Raw genomic sequence first — 19,668 nt, 5'->3', positions numbered from 1 at the left:
CCAGCATCACTTCTCTCTTGAGCAATTCTTGCATGAATACTGCATTTATTGTTTAATTAATAAAAAATTGAAGTTAAGATTTATATTTGAGCTAATATTTATTGGCATCAAGTTTTAAACTTGGCATATTGCATTTTCAATAGTTTTTGTGAATTGATAATATCAAAATAAATAATGAATTATATCATATTATTTTGATAATCATTAATTTATGTAAAACTTCATACAATTTAGAAGATCAACTCTTAAGCATGTAATTTAATAGTAGACAACTTGCCAGTGTCATATTGTAAAAAAATAAAATAAATCATCTTTAGGTTTTTTTTTTTGGTACATGAGCTAATCAACACAAGAAAACAGAGAACAAAAAGAAAAATAATGGAACACTACAAACGAGGGGGGGGGGGGGGGGGGGGGGGGGGTCCTCAAAGAGTCATTGTTGAGAATGAGTATAAGTCCTTTGGAGGAGAGTTCCATTGTTTCCATTTGATGTCATTATTAGAGCCCCATTGCAAGAAAGTCAACACTTGCATTTCCTTCTCCATGAGTGTGTTTAGGTTAAAAGCCATCATCATATAGACAATATTTATAACTGCTTATATTTATATTAAAAAGAATTTAATTTTTTTTGAAGTGTCTGATTTTATTAATCAAATAGTGGCAATAAATCTGCCACAACTGCGGAAATACAAGTAGTTTCTTCAAATCCAAACAAAATTAGAACAAGAAGAAATAGCAAATTTAGCTAGGTAATTTAATTTATATACACTATCAGTGTTAAATTATTTTACACACGCGTCTAATAATATATCAACACATCATGTATGATGTTTAAAAATAATGTGTCACATTCATTAAATGATGTGGCAACTCATCATTGGATGCATGTGTAAAAATACTTTACACCGAAAGCATATACAAATTAAACTCTATTGAAAAATGGTGGCTTCTAAGGTGATGGTTCTATTAAGTCCCTCACCGGTGTACCACTAAAAATAACCGTTGGATTAAAAAGGTCATCAAATCTTACAACGCATCACACACACAATATTTTTACTTATTTCATCTCTTCGTTCAAATTGTCGATCACATTAGTGACCTCCCAACTATCCATCTTCTCCGAAATCACAACAATTTACTCCTTTTTTCTTTCTTTGTTTACCTTGAAATTATTGTTGTGATATGACAATGAATTTTAAAAATCTTCAAAAATGTTGATCGAATGAATATTTGGATTAAAAAGTTGGAGTTTTGAAAAAATTTTGATATTAATTTGACGCAATTGGATTTTAAGGAATTTTTTTCTGTTAAAATTTTGTGACCAGGGAATTGTGTTGGTGTCTTGGTGATGGCTAAAAGGCTAAAACAAAATTAAGAACCCTGCGATTGTAATCCTCACCTATACTAATATATCATGGATGTTTCTAATAATTTCAACAATTCTTTAGGTTACCAAACATGAGAGGAAGAGGGTGAAGAGGCAAATTCATGAGACAAAGACAATCACGAATCCAATTCAACAAAATTCAAAAATGGGTTTACGTTGTTTATGGAGATAGAGAGTGAGATCAGAGGAAAAGAGAAAAAGGGAGATTCAATCTAGTGTAATATTAACTAATGAGATCCTATAGTCTTTTTTAATCCAAATGTTACGTTTAGTGGTTCACCTGTGAGGGACTTAATACAGCCCTCACCTTAGAAGCCACCTTGAAAAATAATCATGTTACATTAGCATTTCTTTAAAATATATAATAATATCTATCAATGGAGGTTTGAGTCTAGCAAAAGATATTAGTTTTTTCACACGATGAATCAAAAGTTTGAACGTTGGCCGTGAGAGGTGCTAATAAAATATATTTTTTTTATGAAAAGAAAAATATTATGTTTAAAAGTATAAAAATTAGAATCATTGTATTGTCAAAAAATAAATAAAATTAGAATCATTGAGTTATAAGGCTATTGTTTAGATTCTGAGATCTGGCACAAAGTACCAAAGTAAAATATAGATATTATGCAATGACTGAATCAATAAAAGTCACATCCCATATTATTTATAACATATTTTTGAAAAATAAATAGATGTGTTTTTAATATTGAACTTCAAGAGGCTAATATACTATAAACTACAAAAGGTTATTTGTCAGAGTCAGTCACTATCTAAAAGGAAAAAAAATTCCAAACTAGAGTGTCTTTATACTCTAATAATGTAGGTGACAAAATATTATGGGGGTGAAAAGGAGCAAGTATGACCAAATACAATATGGGACATGATACTCTTTTTATCTTTCATTAGCAGCAATATGTGATGATTGTGATCAACTATAAGCAATTTTACTTATACATTACACTTTCAATGCATGAACTTCATGATCTTATTTTTAGAATTACAAACCTCTGGTTTAATTTATTGAAAAGCAAAATGATTGAAAATATAATCATTCAAAGACATTAACGGTGTCAAAGGTTTGAATGAAGAAAACTTTATCTTTTGCCATCATTTTCTTTCTTTATTTCTTCTTGCTTTCAATCTAGAAAAGATAAAGCAACAAAAAGAGTGCTGAAAATTCTCACAAAACTAATCCAAGTTTTGACTTAGATTAGATAATGGATTATTTTTATATATAAATAACTTATAATGGATAATATTAATGAGACCACTAGATATAGGTTTTAATTCCAAACCTTTTATATTGTTTTACTTAGGCCACAATTTAACACATACATATTCATACACATATATTAAAATAAAATTGCAAACAAATTAATCAAACTCTCTAGTTCAAACCCAATTAGAAATGAGGATTTTGAAATTCAACAGCTACTAAACAATCTAACCATAAAAGCAGTGATGAAAGTTACATGCAAGAAATGAACAAAAGGAAATAAAATACACATTAATAACCATTTCATTTCACCACCATCCACCATAGATAGCTTGAGTATAAGTGTTTTTGATCCATTTGAAACTCTTCCTTAGAGACCCTTTCACTTTTCCTTCAGCATCATATATTTTGTACCCAGCAACTCTCTTCTTCCTTTGCAATTCGGCATCATTCATGAAACTCCTACTCTTTGATATGCTTTTTACTTTCTTCATCTTCACATCCTTATTATATGTTTGATTTGGATTATAAACATATTTAGCACTAAAACTCCTTAGACCTTGCATGCTTGTTGGGGTTACCTTGTCTTCAATTTGTAGCTTTTCATCTTTGCATGACTTTGATCTGAATTCCATGATGGGAACAACAATAACCAATGAGAGAAAAATTTAGGATGTGTTTTTAAGTCAAGGCACGAAGGTACAAGTTACAAAGAATGGTTGGGTTGATGGATTTGCCCTTTTCCCCCTAGTGTTTGTATTTATATATACATATATTTCCTAATTAACCTTTAACCTTACTAGGTAAATCAAGGTATCTTCACGGCTTAGATTATTTGACCCGTTGTCGGATTAATCCTCGAGCCGTCAGCAGGGCATTCATTTATTTTCTTTTTTATATAAAGTTAGATTGTCTCTCAAATAGACGACTTTATAAATCAAACTCTAATTTATTTGCACGAGAGTTACGTTATCAATTCTTTGACGCCAACACCGTGTTGATTTCTTTTTTCTTTTGTACATCGCCCTGTTGATTTCTAGTTGTACAATTTTAGAATAATTTATTACTTTTTCTTACTAACTTTAATTCATACCAAGTTATATTCATCACATAAAAAGTAATAAAAAAAAATAATAGTTGATACTAAGTTATAGTTTTGGTATTCTAAAGTACACTCAGTATTAGTTTCAATTTTGAAAAAGTTGTGACATTAGTTACTCTTTAATTATATAATTAATTAAATAAATATTTTTAGCTGGAGGCAGTTGAAGTTGAATGATGATTTTAGTCTTTAATTATTTGATGGAAATTGTGGGGTAGCTACTTATCCAAAACTTTGCTTAATAGAGTAGAATTGTGATTAGATTATTGGGCTTGCTAGCTTTCACATGTTGTTAAAGTGTTAAAATCGTTTGTGGGAAGCTGCCAAAAGAAATTGGTATTTTCACAAAAATACAAAGTAATAGATAAACCCTTTTAACCTACTGTCTATTAACTTCATTTAAACTTCACAAATTACCCTAACAAAAGTACAAACTAATGTACAATCATGAAAACACTATGATGTTTTATAGGATAACCAAATCAACAACCCAATTTTTTACATCTTGAGAATCTTAAATGGATGTTGTTATATTTCATTCATTATTCTTGATAGGTATGTAAATATTATCGCCATATATCTCTATATATTCAAGGAAAAAACTATTAGCTACTATAACTAACTAGTATAACTAACTTTTACATCTAATACCAGCGGTAGAGGACCCGGTTTCCTATGCTTCTGGAATTTTGGCCAAAAGTGTAAAATTCATTGGTAGCAGTAGCATGGCCAGTGTAAGTAAAAAGCAACAATGTGCAAACTAATTGAAAAGTCCCACTTTAAGGGTCCGTTTGATCTGCAAAATATAAATACTGAACAGTACAAGACAGAACAGCACAAGACAAACGTTTAAGGTATTGAACAAACTTTGTGTTGTACGATGTTTGGTGGACAAAAGGTTATTTTGGTATTTTAGACAACTTGTGCTGAGGACAAAAAGTTGTCCCGTGGTTCTGTGGGGGACAAGAATTTCAAGTTTTGTCCTGTCCCTTGGCCCCTAGTTTGTCCAGTACCTAGAACAGATTTAAAATCAAACACACTACAGCAGAAGTTGTCCTGTCCAATCCCTTAATTTTTTGCAGATCAAACGCACCCTAAGACATACTTGACAAAAAAGTCAACTTAACAATACTTTAATGATGCATCTATGAAAGGAATTACAATGTATTCCTATGAAGAGCTTAACTTTTGAATGGGCAATCCTATCCAACCAAAGCTACTTTTATAATAGCAGTAAAGTATAGCCATTGGCATATAAATAGAATAGAACAAAGATAATCTCTTGTTATAATAGCAGTGAAGAAGTTCTTCACCCACTTGCATAAATAAAACCATGTTTTGTGGAACAATTTCTTAAAAGTTGAATCTGTATTGGATCATTCTGTATGAAGAACTACTGGTTTGCATGAAGAGGTTCAACTCAAGAAAAAAAAGAGAAAGGAAATACTATCTTTTGGCAAACATTAGAATAAACTAACATGCTACAAACCATGCATTAAATAAGTGTCTTAAAATCTAGACACAAATTCATAACTGATGATAGGTAAGGTTCATAGAATCCAAAAGAAACAATTAAACAGATCAAATAAAAAAAGTCTGAAGCACCCTACTAATCAAGTAATTAAACAAAATTCATAGAATCCAATATAAATAGAGTCAGATGTCTTTGAACTCTAATGGGCAAAAATTGTAAAAGAGAAAGGAGCAGAAAATGTCAAAAAACTAAAACGCCCTGATGAATTAAAAAAGAACAAAAATTAACTCATCAGAGTAAATCGGCAACATTTGAAGGCAATTCCTCTACGATCACATTATAGAACTTCTGAATATCTGACAGCATTCTTGCATCATCCAATGTGACAAAGTTGATAGCAACACCTTTTCTTCCGAAACGCCCACTACGACCAATACGATGAAGATAATTTTCAGGTTGGGTAGGCAAATCATAGTTTATAACCAGAGAGACTTGCTGAACATCAATACCACGAGCCAACAGGTCAGTTGTTATGAGCACTCGTGAAGAGCCAGAGCGGAATTCACGCATGATGATATCACGAGTGTTTTGGTCCATGTCTCCATGGGTGGCTGAGACTGTATGGTCTCTTCCTCTCATTTTATCGGTGAGCCAGTCCACCTTGCGCCTCGTGTTGACAAAAATGACACTCTGAGTGATAGCAAGGGTCTCATAAAGGTCACATAATGTCTCTAGTTTCCACTCTTCCTTGTCAACATTCACATAAAACTGCTTGATACCCTCAAGGGTCAATTCATCACGCTTAACCAGGATTCTGACTGGCTTATTCATGAACTTCCTTGTGATCTCCAAGGCTTCTGGTGGCATTGTAGCAGAGAAAACTCCAACCTGAATTTTGGGTGGCAGCAGCTGGAAGATGTCGTAGATCTGCATCAAACATAACGATAAATAAGATAAATTCATCAGGTGTGCCAATGGGATATGTCAAATGAAGTGAAAGGGTTTCAAAATATGGGAAAATAGTAATATGACAACACAAAAATATTCCAACCAAATTCAGTTCTAACAATCAAAAAACAAGAAAAACTGACAGCACCCAAAAAACAAAAAACCAACCGAATTCAGTTCTAATAAACGATTAAAATAAGAAAAGAAAGAAGAGCAGACCTGGTCCTTGAAACCACGTGAAAGCATCTCATCAGCCTCATCCAAAACAAACATTTTAATGCAATCTGCCCGAAGAGATTGTCTTCGCAGCATGTCAAACACACGTCCAGGAGTGCCAACAACAGTATGGACACCAGTTTGGAGAATACGCTGATCCTCACGAACACTAGTACCACCAACACAAGCATGAACTTTAACACCAAGGTAGTCACCAAGTGCTCTCATAACCTTCTCAATCTGCTGTGCCAGCTCCCTTGTTGGTGCCAAAACCAAAGCCTGGCACTGAACCAATTCATAATCAAGCTGCTGCAAAATTCCAGAACAGAATGTTGCTGTCTTTCCAGTTCCTGACTGAGCCTGCTGAATCACATCTAGACCTTGGCAGAAAGGAACAATACCCCTTTGCTGAATTGCAGACGGCTTCTCAAAACCTTAAGCACAAGAACAAAAACATTACACAAGGTCTTGCAGAGAGAAGTTAAGTGCATTAAAAGTTTCAATACTCTTTAAAATAAAATACTAGTACTACTATGCGTAGATAATTTAGTTTCAAAACATAATAAGAAAAATCAGCAAATTCACTTCTAATCTTATCAAAATTGAATATTAAGAAACAAAAACAAAGATAAATTTACAAAACCATGACTCTTTCTTTAAATGTTTATGATTTTCAAACAGACAAACTTTAATATTTCAAATAGTCCAAAACTCAATACTCGTTTGAATTTTTGTTCGAAATTAAAATGGTTATAATGGAGTAGCATAACTTCAAGAGCTAAATCTTACAACAAACAATGTCAAAATGCAGTATGAAAACATTGAATTTAGCACTCCAATAATTCCCCACTTACAGATATCGTTATAATACATACTTAAAAGTGCTTAAAGAAAGAAAGGCAAAATTATCTATATACCATAAGCATAAATGCCTCTCAGAAGATTTTCTTTCAAACCCATTGCATCGAAAGTATCATGGACTTCATCATAAGAGGTAATGAATTCTTGTGCATCAGTGGAAAGCCTGTAATTAATTTCAGATATGTTAAAATTACAGAATACAATATACAATATATATAAGATAAACAAAAAACATCTTAGTTAATAACTTACAATTCATTCATCTTAGTGTCAAAATGCTTAGTGTCAAACTGCGAACCTTCGGGAGCTAAACCTGCCATGATTGCTGCACAAGAAACATACTTTAGGGTAAAACTCAACAGATATTATAACAAAAAAGACAGTCACCAATATCATTACGAGAAAACTCAAGTATTATTAAGGCTATTCTCAGCAAAAATTAAGGTTTTCATTCCTTGATGTCAATGAATAATTGAACGCTTAAGAACAAAACAGAAGCACTAAAATCGAAAAAAAACACTTTTTTACAACAAAAAAAATTCAAACATTAATTTCGATCAGAAAATCAAATAGAAGAATAAGAAAAACACCAATCTGAATCTGAATGCAAACAATCACTAGTGAATAGATTATTCAAATCCAAAATTCGAACTTAGCAAAAAACAAATCATAAACAACTAATAATAAAGAATTGATTTTTTTTTCAAAGATCAGAACTTTTATGCTTAAAAAACAAAAGAAAAGAAAAAGCAATTGGATCAATCTCAGATTCAAAACACAAAGTACATGATTGAGTAATTAGAGATTAAAATTAAAATTAGGAATAATGAGAGAAATTGAGAATTGAAATTGGTAAAGGTACCTGGGTGGTAAGAGAAAGAGAGAATTGAATATCGCTAAGGATTGAAGAAGAAGTGAATTAGGGTTTCCCAAACTCCTCGGATCTGCGCCGTGGAGTTGAGTGAGAGAGAAAGACAGAAACAGAGTTTAGGTTATTTATTTATATATGTTTTTTTTCTACTATGTTTTTTTTTTTTTAATATATATAGATATAGATTTTTTTTATTTTTATTTTTTAACTAAAGATATAGATTTTGTTGTTTTTTTGTCAAAAGATTTTGTTGGATAAATATCGAAAAAAGAAAAAAAAAAAAAGATTATACTAATAACAAACTTATGATAACAAAAAAAAAGATTATACTAATAACAAACTTATGATAATAAAAAAAAAGATTATACCAAAAGAAAAAAATATCGAAAAAAGATAATAACAAAGAAAAAAATAATAACAAATAATTATTAATTATACTAATAACAAACTTATGAAAAAGATAATAACAACTAATAATAATAACTTAAAAAATATAATTATCATAATTTTTTTTAAGTCACTTATTATGTTGTGTTTTCTTTATTAAAAAGACACTTTTATTTTAAAAATTTTATTAAAATTATGTTTGGCCATACTTCTCCTTATAAGAAGTAGTAGCAAATAAGTAAAACTAAACACACACCCTACTTAGCTTGATTACATAAGCAATTTATTTATATGGTTTTTGATAACTGCACACTTACTCTTTAACTAAACTAGTCGGCTACCCGTGCGATGCACGGGTTCGGCGGAACACCATTTATATATCAATCATGGATGTTATCAATCATGGATGTTGTTGACCATAGTAATACTGCATAAATGAAATTCGAGTGATCATAATTTCACACACTTATACACCATGGCAAATTATAACTCTTTCACATTCTTATTACTTATACGGTATATGGCAAATTATAACAATATTTCATTTTAGGTTTTGCTGTCATTACACATTAAGTATATAGCATGTTATATTAAAAAAAGTGTAGCTATATTCTGGACCCAATTTAAGTATTATAAGATATCCAATTACATAATCAAAACGAAATGTACAAATAAGTAATCGATTTTCAATTACAAACTATCTCCAAATTACAAATTAGTCGGATAATATAATTCTCTTCAACTGATAATTTATTTTCAAATGCTAGCTTAGAGAACTGGTTTGACTTAAATGTCCCTCCTTGAAAATATATGGCCTTCTTCTATAATGAATTTGGATGACTGAATGAGAGTTTAAGTTTCATCCCTGGAAGTAAACAACACGGGAGAAAATCAAGCAAAATCAATACAAACATGAAGCATAGGATAAAAAAATGAATTATAATTTTTCAAGATACTTTGGAAAACACTATAATCATGTTTTCCTTCCCAGATGAAGGTTGAGGCAGGGTTAAGCCTTATTATCATCTTCTATATCATCATGCTTTTCTTGAGAACCCTCTTCACGATCAGCAATTTCGCCTGCAGAAACGTCAAGATCAAGATTTGAAGATGAACAAAAATTTGTAATCTTAAATCTACAGTGTCTTGGGCGGAGAACTTCAAAGAAAGCTTAAGGGAAGGTCTTCCGAAAGAGTTTATTTCATTGGGAAAGTGGAACAATAAAACCCCTGTATGTCAAGAAGAATGAGACCAAGAAGAATCATGCGCAAAAAGTCACTCATCATTGAAGGCAACGTATGCACAACATAAACCATCACCGTAAGCTACACCATTATCTTGGGAAAATCATCACCACATGAACCATCGCTATAGCCGACGCGAGGCTTCTGGTCACAATCAACACAAAATATCTAGTAATCATAATTTTGCAGCAAGAAATGAATTGAAGAGGCAAATGAGAAGGTACAAATTATATAGAAGGAAAAGGTTGAATCAAAAAGTGTAATAATCTTTACCATCACAATATACACCGCGACCATGAGCCACTGCAAGCATTCGGTCATCGCCAAAGATAAGTAATACTTCTGCAAATTAATAAGGAGTAAAAAATGAAGAAAAGAAAAAGAAATGGAACAATCAAGATGAATCATCTAAATATAAAAAATAACTTTTGTTTAGAGGAACAACAATGAGTCAGGCCAAAAGATGAAACAATAGCCGTGAAACCAAAACAACTTTTAAAGAAAAACCATAGAAGTTCAGAAACCAGACAAAACAATCACCTGAACTTCGATATCATCAGAGTTTAATCTCCTTATAAGCATCAAGGAAGCAGCCTCTCTCATTTTCTGGGATAAGATCTCTGAATGGCTCCCAGGCTTACATGATACAAAATGCAAAAACTATTAGTTCTCACATGCATAGAAACTTATATAACCTAAAGTTTCAGGCTTATTCTATATATCAAGTCAAAAACAACTTCATATTTTAAAAGGAATGCTTATTACGCATGACAATTACTCAAACTTAATTCACTAAACAAACAAATAAAAGAATAGTTTAATACCATCAGGGAATATTGCAGCAGCACCACCTTCATAAAACCAATCAATCTCTTTCTTCCTTAGAAGGAAGATACCCCCGAGGACTATGCCAGTAACCTGTAACAAAATTATTAAATATTTAAAAAAGTGAACATAGCATGGAAAAATTAAACACATTTTTTATATAAGGGCAATGAAAATCAAAACAAATCTATACACCTTATCTGGGTGAGTTTGGCTGTATGCAAGGGCAAGTGTGCTTCCCCATGACCCCCCAAATACCTGTATATTATATGGATCATAAAATCATATACTGTTACGTAAGAATCACAAAACGTATACTGGTAATTGGTAAACAACCAGAGGTAAAAGATGACCTGCCATTCTGGAATCTCCAAATGTTCTCTTAATTTTTCAATGTCGTCAATGAGGTCCCATGTGGTGTTTTGCTCTAAGCAAGCATGGGGTGTGCTTTTCCCTGCACCTCGCTGATAAAGAGAAAAAATGTAAATTCACAATAGAAGGAATTTTGATCCATGAAACACACTTGCGTTTCAAAACTAACCTGATCAAATAGAATGATTCGGTAAAATTCGGGATCGAAAAATCTTCTATTATTCGGGGAAGTTCCCCCTCCAGATCAACAAATATGGCTCTTGGCACATGCTTTCCGGATCCGGTCTCACTGAAGAAGGTGTTGAATGCGTCGCGTGCTACACCAGGTGAGGTATCACTGCAATGCAAGTAGATAGAGAAATTAGCATATTTGTGCCTAATCAATCATATGAGTTAATGAGTGTTTATACAATATCTAGAAAAGTAGTAGCATCGAAATACCTTAATTCTGTTAATCAGATCAAAATTTCAAGCCAATGATATTCGAAACGTATCCCCCTTTTGTGCTTCTTATTTTTCATTAATGAAAAGAGGGAGTTCATGAAATCCCTTATATCAATTTGAATTATTAACTTAAAATCAATCATATATGTGAACTATTTATTAACTCTTTTTTGCATGTCAATATAATTCTTAACAGCCATGAGTGCATGACAATAAAAATGCCCTCTTAGCATACATGAGATCAAATTTATGATCAATGTGAGAGAAAACCTCGGCAACAGCTGTATTGTTACTTATCATACAAACCGCGCGCATCACCTTGGCAAGATCACCTCCCGGTACTACAGTTGGTGGCTGGTAATTTATACCACACTTGAAACCAGTTGGACACCTGAAATTAGTCACCAAAATCACTCAATCATATTGATTTTTAGTAAAAGGCGAAAGAAAAGTTTGCTCTGTGCTTACAGCTCAATCATATTACAAAGAATTTATTATGTCCCCTATAAGAATAGAGCAATTATATTGTCATGCAAAATTGAATAATTTCAGCATTTTGACCATTCTAGGCAAGTTTAACTAAATCACTTTCAAGGAACATAATCTAAATTGTCACTCAGAATGTGATATTCCAAGAAGTCCAAGTCTAATTACCAGTCAACAAACTGAACTGTTCTCTTTGTTTTGATATTTGAAACTGCTGCATTCACATCTTTAGGCACAACATCTCCACGATACATAAGGCAGCACGCCATGTACTTTCCATGTCTAGGATCACACTTAGCCATCATACTTGATGGCTCGAAAACTGAGTTGGTGATCTCCGGAACTGATATCTGCTCATGGTAGGCCTTTGCAGCGGATATTACAGGAGCATAAGATGAAAGCATGAAATGAATACGAGGATATGGAACCAGGTTTGTCTGGAACTCGGTAATATCCACGTTGATTGCACCGTCAAATCTCAAGGAATCATGGTTGTTATGAGCCAAGGAAGCTAGTCATAAGCATATGAAAATTCCTTAGGGGGAGTATCATTTATATATCAATCATGGATGCTATGAGCCGAGGAAGCTAGTCATAAGCATACGAAAATTACTTCAGGGGAGCATCATTTATATATCAATCATGGATGTAAAGGATATGGTGCAATATGGATATATCATGTAGTGTAATAAAGTACAAATTATGATAGGTTAGCACAAAAAAAGTACGAACCATTGTTGATAATAATGGCGCGAAAACTAAAAATTTAGATAAGCGGCATGCAGAAATTACAAACCTTTGTATCAGGAACGCATAAAAATTACGAATCTATGTGAATGATCAAATATCGAAGTATCATGAAACTTATATGACGCAGAGATTAAGAAACTCTCTGTTAGAAGATGACCTAAAGCGCAAAAATTAAGAAACTCTATTAGAAGGATACAAAAATTACGAACCATTGTGGATACTTGTGTCGAATAAAAATTATAAATCTCTCTCTATATATAGGTTGACATATGATGCAGAGATCAAGAATCTCTCTATTAAAAGAAATTCTATAAGTGGCGCGCAGAGATCATAAATGTCTATATTGTAAGCACAAAAAAATTACGAACCATTGTGGATACTTGTGGCGCGAAAACTAAAAAACATATTCGCGACGCGCAGAAATTACAAATCTTTGTATCAAGAACGCATAAAAATTACGAATCTATGCGAATGCTAAAATATTGTAGTATCATGAAACTCTATATGGCGCAAAGATTAAGAAACATTCTATTAGGGCTGACCTAAAGCGCAAAAATTAAGAAACTCTAGCAGCGCGCATAAATTATAAACCTCACTATTAGAAGGATACAAAATTATCACAAAAAAAGAATACAAAAATTGCGAATCTATATCGATACTCGGAGGGATCCCTTAACCATGGCTCCTTGATCCTTGTAGCTCATATGCTCCTTGATCAAGGAACACCATTTATATATCAATCATGGATGTTATCAATCATGGATGTTGTAGATCATGGTAAATAAAAATATTTGTGTCAAAATATCATTCCTCTTGTTGATTACTGATTTCTGTCGCAGAATCTAATTGTCCACCTTTATCTGGGATCACGTTCTTGTGCAGTCAAAACTTTCTCGTATTTATATAGTCGGTCATATGCAGCCGCTCGATTAAGATCAACCAGTTTAAAACCACCTACGGGTTTGGAGGAATTAAACGGAATTAAACGGGCTAAGTAGTTATTTGAGAAATCAAGCATAAAATAAAATAGCATACAAAATTTATTATAAACTTTCTAAGGAAACATCATTGAGGAATTTGAACACAATGATTAGATAATCGAACGATAGTTTCAAGAAGTAAAATCAAAGTCCAAATTATACAAACAAAATAATAACGATAGGGTTAAGTAACAAAGGCCTACATGAAATGCTGATAACATGAAGTGATGTTCGGCTTGATAAGAAGCCTTGTGTCCGCCATAATAAAACGAATCAAGTGAAGCATCACACAAAATTTTATAGTGAAGCTTTCAAGACTCGTGACATCTATAAAATTAAATTTTTGTCTAAGAGTACACTTAATTTAAATTACTCATGAGTTTAAAAATCCTATCGTTAAATTTCAAGACTCGTTAAGATGATGAAATTAAAAATCATTCATATAATCATTGATAATAGGATAGAGAAGTACATTGTATAATCGATACATCTGAAAGAGTAAATAAACTTAAAAACCAAATCAAGAAACCGGTCAATACACCAGCATGATGCAAAAAATAAAAACTATAGCATCTCCCATTCCTCCCACTTTCTCAACACCAGCAAAGCCACCACAATCTGTGTTTTGGCAAAAGTGACAAAATTCCAATAAAACTAATGCATAAATCCAACTTGAAAATTGCTTAAGGCTTCATAGCAAGCACCCTACAGACAATCAATACAACAATCAACAAAAATCATAAGAATCCATTTTCTATTTCAACTAATTTTATAATTCTTTCTAAACCACAGTGTAAGCTGCATTGGTGTCAAGATAGTACTAACTATACATAACTTGTTAAAAATTACTCAAAATACAACCTATATTTCAGTTTGAATGAAATTTAGAGTGAAATTACAAACACTACAAATGAACCAAAAATACATCCTAATTCATGTAACATTAAGTACATATAACATTACAAACAAAATCATCAAATACACTCATATTCTTCCATGCTTGCAATACACTGTCATCTCCAAATACAATTCTCATAAGAAGGCCACTTGTAGCATACAAATCAACACCAAAGCCTTAGTCTCCAAAGTTGCAAACATAATGTATCATTTTATTTCATTCTAAGCATATATGTGCCTATTACGGAAAAATCTTAATTCTAAGAAAAAATAGTCTGAAACCTTGTTTCTATACAATAAACAATGGTAATGAAATAGTATAAATTTAATGGCTTTCTCTGCACATTACTTACAAAACTTCTTTCAACTGCTTCAAGTTGATCACACCATGTGAATACTTGGAGTCAGCAACATTAGGTGAGTCTTTTTTATGGCCTGCATCCTGCTGCCCTGCATCATCATGGCCTACATCCCGCTGCCATCGTGTTAAAGCATCGTCATCTAGTGGTGACTGCACAACTGATGCATATGCATGCTTAGCCGCCTGTCAGCTTATGCTGCAACACTTGGAATTTGGTTTACTTTCAACTTTCAAGTAAGAACAACTTTACAAATTAAATTCACTCAAAATCGAATTTTGTAGCCACATAACAAAACTTAAGTGAAATTGAAAACAAAAATGAGAGTTTTAAAATGTATACATGTTGCAAATGGTACAGTGCCCTCAAAGATATCTGTTGTAAAGAAAGTAAATGAAAATCTTTCAAAATGAGCATTTAACTTCAATATAGAACCAAATTAAAAAGACACTTATGTCATTAAAATGCTTAATTACCTTGTTCAACTTGAGGGCCAAACACAACATCAAACTTTAAAGTCTTCTTTGGAGATCCAATCAAAATCTAAGACCATTATGTTTCCTCTCAACTCCAATACCTTATTGTAAAGCTCTTTTTGAAACTTAGCCCCTTCAATATATTTGGACTTATCTTGATGTGATGCTAGTTTGCTCATTCACTATAAAAACGAAAGTGCATTTTAGAGTCTTGGGTCTCTCCTTTTCGATTTATTCAGTAACCATCTAAATAACACAACTTCCTTAACTGCCTAATAATATAACAATTGCAGCGTATAATATAATAACAATACTAATAAGAGATCTAACCGAGATTCATTATGCAGCAACATTTTCTTACTTTTAGATTTGATGATGAGTCCCAAATCACTTATATCTGCTACATATTTCTTGTATGCTTCTGCTACCTCTAATAGCCTCATGTGTTCCATTTTCATAGTCTATCCACAATGTAATAACTACCAAATTATAAATATAATCTTAAATTTTCTTGTCATACATTCAACGTTTTTAGGATATCAGCACCTTCAATTTGCTCATCAAGTATCTTAGTGATATAAACCACTTGCTTTTCTCTTTCATTGACCCTTCAATAGCAAATGCTGCAAAGCCAAAAATATCAGTGGGTGTTAAATTAACATAAACTTAACTATATGGATTGAATTCATATACACTATTAGTGTAAAGATTTTTACACAATCAATCAATCACTCGCCCTTCATTTTTATTATAACATATGTTCACAGTGATTTTGCTGCTCCACCAGTATATAAGAATTAGTACATCTAAGCTTGACTATCAAAACACTACTGCTAGATCAGCAACTAAAAATCACCAAGACCAGACATATTCAGGTGCAGTCAAATAAATCAGAAGATAAATTCTTCTACCTACATCCTAAGCACAATATAATGTATGGGAATGCATATATATTTTTTAATTTTGAACTCTAGAGCACCAGATGATATCTTATTCAGAGGCAGGAGAGTACCTCAGATATTTCGTACCCTACGTTTCAAACGTAAACGACCTCTGAAGGTTCGATCATCGCAAAGTAACCTGTAAATAGCAGATAAAAGATTAACAGGACAAAAATCATATCCAACCTTCTTGTTATAAGAAACAATTGGATTAAGGAAAATCATATCCAACCTTGCAAGAACAACAAAAATACAACCAAGATGATTTAAATGACATGTGAATATTTCACGGCCCTTATTTGAATCTACTTTAAAATAACTTGATAATTTCAAAAAATATTGATCATCAAGGACATATATACCAGCAATTGAGTCCAAATTTAGACAATTCAAATGGTGTAAAATTTAGAGAAACATAGTATACACAAACACATGTTGCAAAAACATAGACAAAAGCATAGTATTCTATACACATATGCTACAACAAACTTACTCAAAGGGATCATTGTTGCAGGCACATGAACATAAAGATACATATATATCTTCTTTCCTCCAGAGTTCTGTATTAGATTTAAACAATATTAGAAGGTGATCTGCAATTTAGAGAAGAAAAAAATTGAATAAGAAAGAGATTTAAACAATAATAAGACACAATTTCATGGAAGATTTCAAACATGCAATATCAAAATATGAGGAATTGAAATTTAAAATTTTAACCAATATATAAGATTATGGAACATCTTAGGACACTCAATCTTAGGCTCGATTAAAAGGCAGGAATTTGAGAAATTTCAGCGAGATTTATAACCTAAAAAACTCGCAAATCACAAATAAATCAAAGAAAAAAATTTATGAAAACAAAATAAATTAAAAAATGGGTTCATTCTAGTAAAATCAAATTAGAATCACTCTAATAACAGAAAAATCAAAACTATTAAAGCTAATCTACTAAAGTGATCATTTCCTAAGGCAAACCACCTGATTCAACAGCCATACTGCGTTGTTCCGCAAGCCTATCATCCATTTGCGCCGTTTGTGTACCCAAACCCGCAGCCCTCAAAACACCATTTTGACAGCTTCAGCTCTCAACTTCAGAAGCATGTTCAGACATCAATAATTATCTAAAAATAGTGAAACTTGTACCCAAAATGACGGGAATTTCGTTAGCTTTCCATAGCAACAAATGAAATTTAAATCCGATCTACGAGGAGAGAATACTGACGGTTTTAGTGAAGCCCTGTCTAGGAACATGAGTTTTACCAATCTTCTTCTAAATTGCTCCAAATCCCTTAACCATGGCTCCTTGATCTTTGAAGCTCATATTCAAGATGAAATTCAATATTAGGCTTGACTAAAAAACTCACAAAATCACAAACAAATCAAAGTAAAAAATTTATGAAAACACAAAAAATTGAAAAAGGGGTTTATTCTAGTAAAATCAAATTAGAATCACACTAATAATAGAAAAATCAAAACTATTAAACCTAATCTATTAAAGTGTTCGTTTTCTAAGGGAACCCACCTGATTCAACAGCCGTACCGCGTTGTTTCGCAAGCCTAGAATCATTCAATTGCGCCGTTTGTGTACCCAAACCCGCAGCCCTCAAAACACCATTTTGACAGCTTCAGCCCTCAACTTCAGAAGCATGTTCAGACATCAATACTGATCCAAAAATAGTGAAACTTGTACCCAAAATGACGGGAATTTCGTTATCTTTCCATAGCAACAAACGAAATTTAAATTGGAACTACGAGGAGAGAGTACTGACCGTTTTAGTGAAGCCCTGTCTAGGAACACGAATTTCACCAATCTTCTTCTAAATTGCTCCAAATCCCTTAACCATGGCTCCTTGATCCTTGAAGTTAATATGCAAGATAAAACTCAATCTTAGGCTTGATTCTTAGGCTTGATCACAAACAAATCAAAGTAAAAAATTTATGAAAACACAAAAAATTGAAAAAGGGGTTTATTCTAGTAAAATCAAATTAGAATCACACTAATAACAGAAAAATCAAAACTATTAAACCTAATCTATTAAAGTGCTCGTTTTCTAAGGGAACCCACCTGATTCAACAGCCGTACCGTGTTGTTTCTCAAGCCTAGAATCATTCATTTGCGCCGTTTGTGTACCCAAACCCGCAGCCCTCAAAACACCATTTTGACAGCTTCAGCCCTCAACTTCAGAAGCATGTTCAGACATCAATACTGATCCAAAAATAGTGAAACTTGTACCCAAAATGACGGGAATTTCGTTAGCTTTCCATATCAACAAACGAAATTTAAATCGGAGCTAGGAGGAGAGAGTACTGACCGTTTTAGTGAAGCCCTGTCTAGGAACACGAATTTCACCAATCTTCTTCTAAATTGCTCAAAATCCCTTAACCATGGCTCCTTGATCCTTGAAGCTCATATGCAAGATGAAACTCAATCTTAGGCTTGATTCAAAGGCACGAATTTGAGAAGGAATTGAGAGATTGGTTTGATGTTTACCTTCCTTGAAAGCCCATGACTCAAGGATTACAAATCTACACTTGCATGTGAACTTTGAGTTGATCTTGGTTTGGATTTGCTAGATGATGATGATACTGATGTGAGAGATGAGAGAAAGAGTTATGATGCTGAGATAGGGAGGTCAGAGAGAAAGAGAGACTGAGAATAGAGAGATGAAAGTGTTATGATGCTGAGAAAACACTAGAGAAGACAGAGAAAGAAACTTGGAGTTCTCCTATTGGTGCTAGTAGAGGTCCAATAAAATTGTTGCAGACTCAATAATTATAATAACCATATGATATCACATATGACATAAGACATTAGGGTTTTGAAGGGGAAATTAGGGTTTGGGTTGGAAAGTTTACCATCTTTTATATATATATAGATACACCTCTCAAGCAAACTATATATTTTTAAGAAAAAAAAAGGAAAAAAAAAAAAGCAAACCCATATATTTTTATAACAGCGCCTAGGCCCAAGAAAAAAACTACGAGTTTGTTTGATCTGCAAAATATAAGTATCGGACAGAACAATACATGACAATACAAGACAGAACAACATATGATAAAGTTTAAGGTGCTGAACAAATTTTGTCTTTGTACGATGTTTTGGTGGACAAAAGGTTATTTTGGTATTTTAGACAATTTGTGCAGAGGACAAAAAGTTGTCCCGTGGTTCAGTGGAGGACAAGAATTTAGGTTTTCGTCCTGTCCTTTGGCCCCCAATTTATCCTGTCCCATGAACAATTTTGATATCAAACACAGTACAACTGAAGTTGTCATGTTCAGTCCCTTACTTTCTAGCGAATCAAACGCATCCTACAAGAGAATTAATCGAGGGTAGAAATATCCAAAATATCAGCCACTAAGAAATGACTAATTTGAGACAACACATATCATAAACTTCTAAATTAACATATAAGGTGCAACCAATATTTGTTA

General features: G+C 32.6%; 3 protein-coding genes, 1 long non-coding RNA gene and 1 pseudogene across 16 annotated transcripts; all 5 read right to left on the bottom strand.

The window, feature by feature from the left end:
* Window positions 1–2,664: 2,664 nt before the first annotated feature.
* LOC123894112 lies at window positions 2,665–3,365 on the bottom strand. Its single transcript, XM_045944007.1, has one exon. The coding sequence runs from the start codon at window positions 3,236–3,238 to the stop codon at window positions 2,912–2,914; it is 327 nt and encodes a 108-aa protein (XP_045799963.1). The 5' UTR covers window positions 3,239–3,365; the 3' UTR covers window positions 2,665–2,911.
* A 1,835-nt stretch (window positions 3,366–5,200) lies between these two features.
* On the bottom strand, window positions 5,201–8,223 carry LOC123894110 (eukaryotic initiation factor 4A-10-like). 2 transcript variants are annotated; one of them, XM_045944004.1, is made up of 5 exons: window positions 8,067–8,223; window positions 7,457–7,529; window positions 7,261–7,367; window positions 6,347–6,777; window positions 5,201–6,106 (listed from the first exon to the last, which is right to left on the bottom strand). In XM_045944004.1, the coding sequence occupies exons 2-5, from the start codon at window positions 7,522–7,524 to the stop codon at window positions 5,471–5,473; spliced, it is 1,242 nt and encodes a 413-aa protein (XP_045799960.1). In that variant the 5' UTR covers window positions 7,525–7,529; window positions 8,067–8,223; the 3' UTR covers window positions 5,201–5,470. The 2 variants fall into 2 exon arrangements, with proteins under 2 accessions (XP_045799960.1, XP_045799961.1); XM_045944005.1 differs by having other exon boundaries at window positions 7,457–7,532; window positions 8,071–8,213.
* Window positions 8,224–9,052: 829 nt separating this feature from the next.
* LOC123896680 lies at window positions 9,053–11,424 on the bottom strand (annotated as a pseudogene).
* A 52-nt stretch (window positions 11,425–11,476) lies between these two features.
* LOC123896679 (tubulin alpha-2 chain-like) lies at window positions 11,477–12,568 on the bottom strand. The gene is made up of 3 exons (XM_045947042.1): window positions 12,562–12,568; window positions 12,002–12,344; window positions 11,477–11,738 (listed from the first exon to the last, which is right to left on the bottom strand). The coding sequence occupies exons 1-3, from the start codon at window positions 12,566–12,568 to the stop codon at window positions 11,537–11,539; spliced, it is 552 nt and encodes a 183-aa protein (XP_045802998.1). The 3' UTR covers window positions 11,477–11,536.
* Window positions 12,569–13,117: 549 nt separating this feature from the next.
* On the bottom strand, window positions 13,118–18,970 carry LOC123894111. 12 transcript variants are annotated; one of them, XR_006803623.1, is made up of 15 exons: window positions 18,728–18,970; window positions 18,549–18,642; window positions 18,302–18,462; window positions 18,006–18,092; window positions 17,759–17,919; window positions 17,459–17,587; window positions 17,215–17,372; window positions 16,730–16,829; window positions 16,308–16,375; window positions 15,842–15,918; window positions 15,657–15,756; window positions 15,296–15,477; window positions 14,814–15,194; window positions 13,767–14,268; window positions 13,118–13,537 (listed from the first exon to the last, which is right to left on the bottom strand). It is a non-coding gene; the product is annotated as an uncharacterized LOC123894111 (long non-coding RNA). The 12 variants fall into 12 exon arrangements; XR_006803617.1 differs by lacking the exons at window positions 13,118–13,537; window positions 13,767–14,268 and having other exon boundaries at window positions 14,409–15,025; window positions 15,162–15,194; window positions 17,215–17,325; ... (2 more) ...; window positions 18,549–18,635; window positions 18,728–18,967; XR_006803613.1 differs by lacking the exons at window positions 13,118–13,537; window positions 13,767–14,268 and having other exon boundaries at window positions 14,409–15,017; window positions 17,459–17,544; window positions 17,759–18,092; window positions 18,549–18,635; window positions 18,728–18,967.
* Window positions 18,971–19,668: the final 698 nt, after the last annotated feature.

Source organism: Trifolium pratense, linkage group LG7 (assembly GCF_020283565.1).
Source record: "Trifolium pratense cultivar HEN17-A07 linkage group LG7, ARS_RC_1.1, whole genome shotgun sequence".
In the NCBI taxonomy this organism is placed as follows: Eukaryota; Viridiplantae; Streptophyta; class Magnoliopsida; order Fabales; family Fabaceae; genus Trifolium; species Trifolium pratense.
The sequence above is the reverse complement of the archived record's forward strand: the minus strand, read 5'-3'. Positions and strand labels throughout refer to the sequence as shown.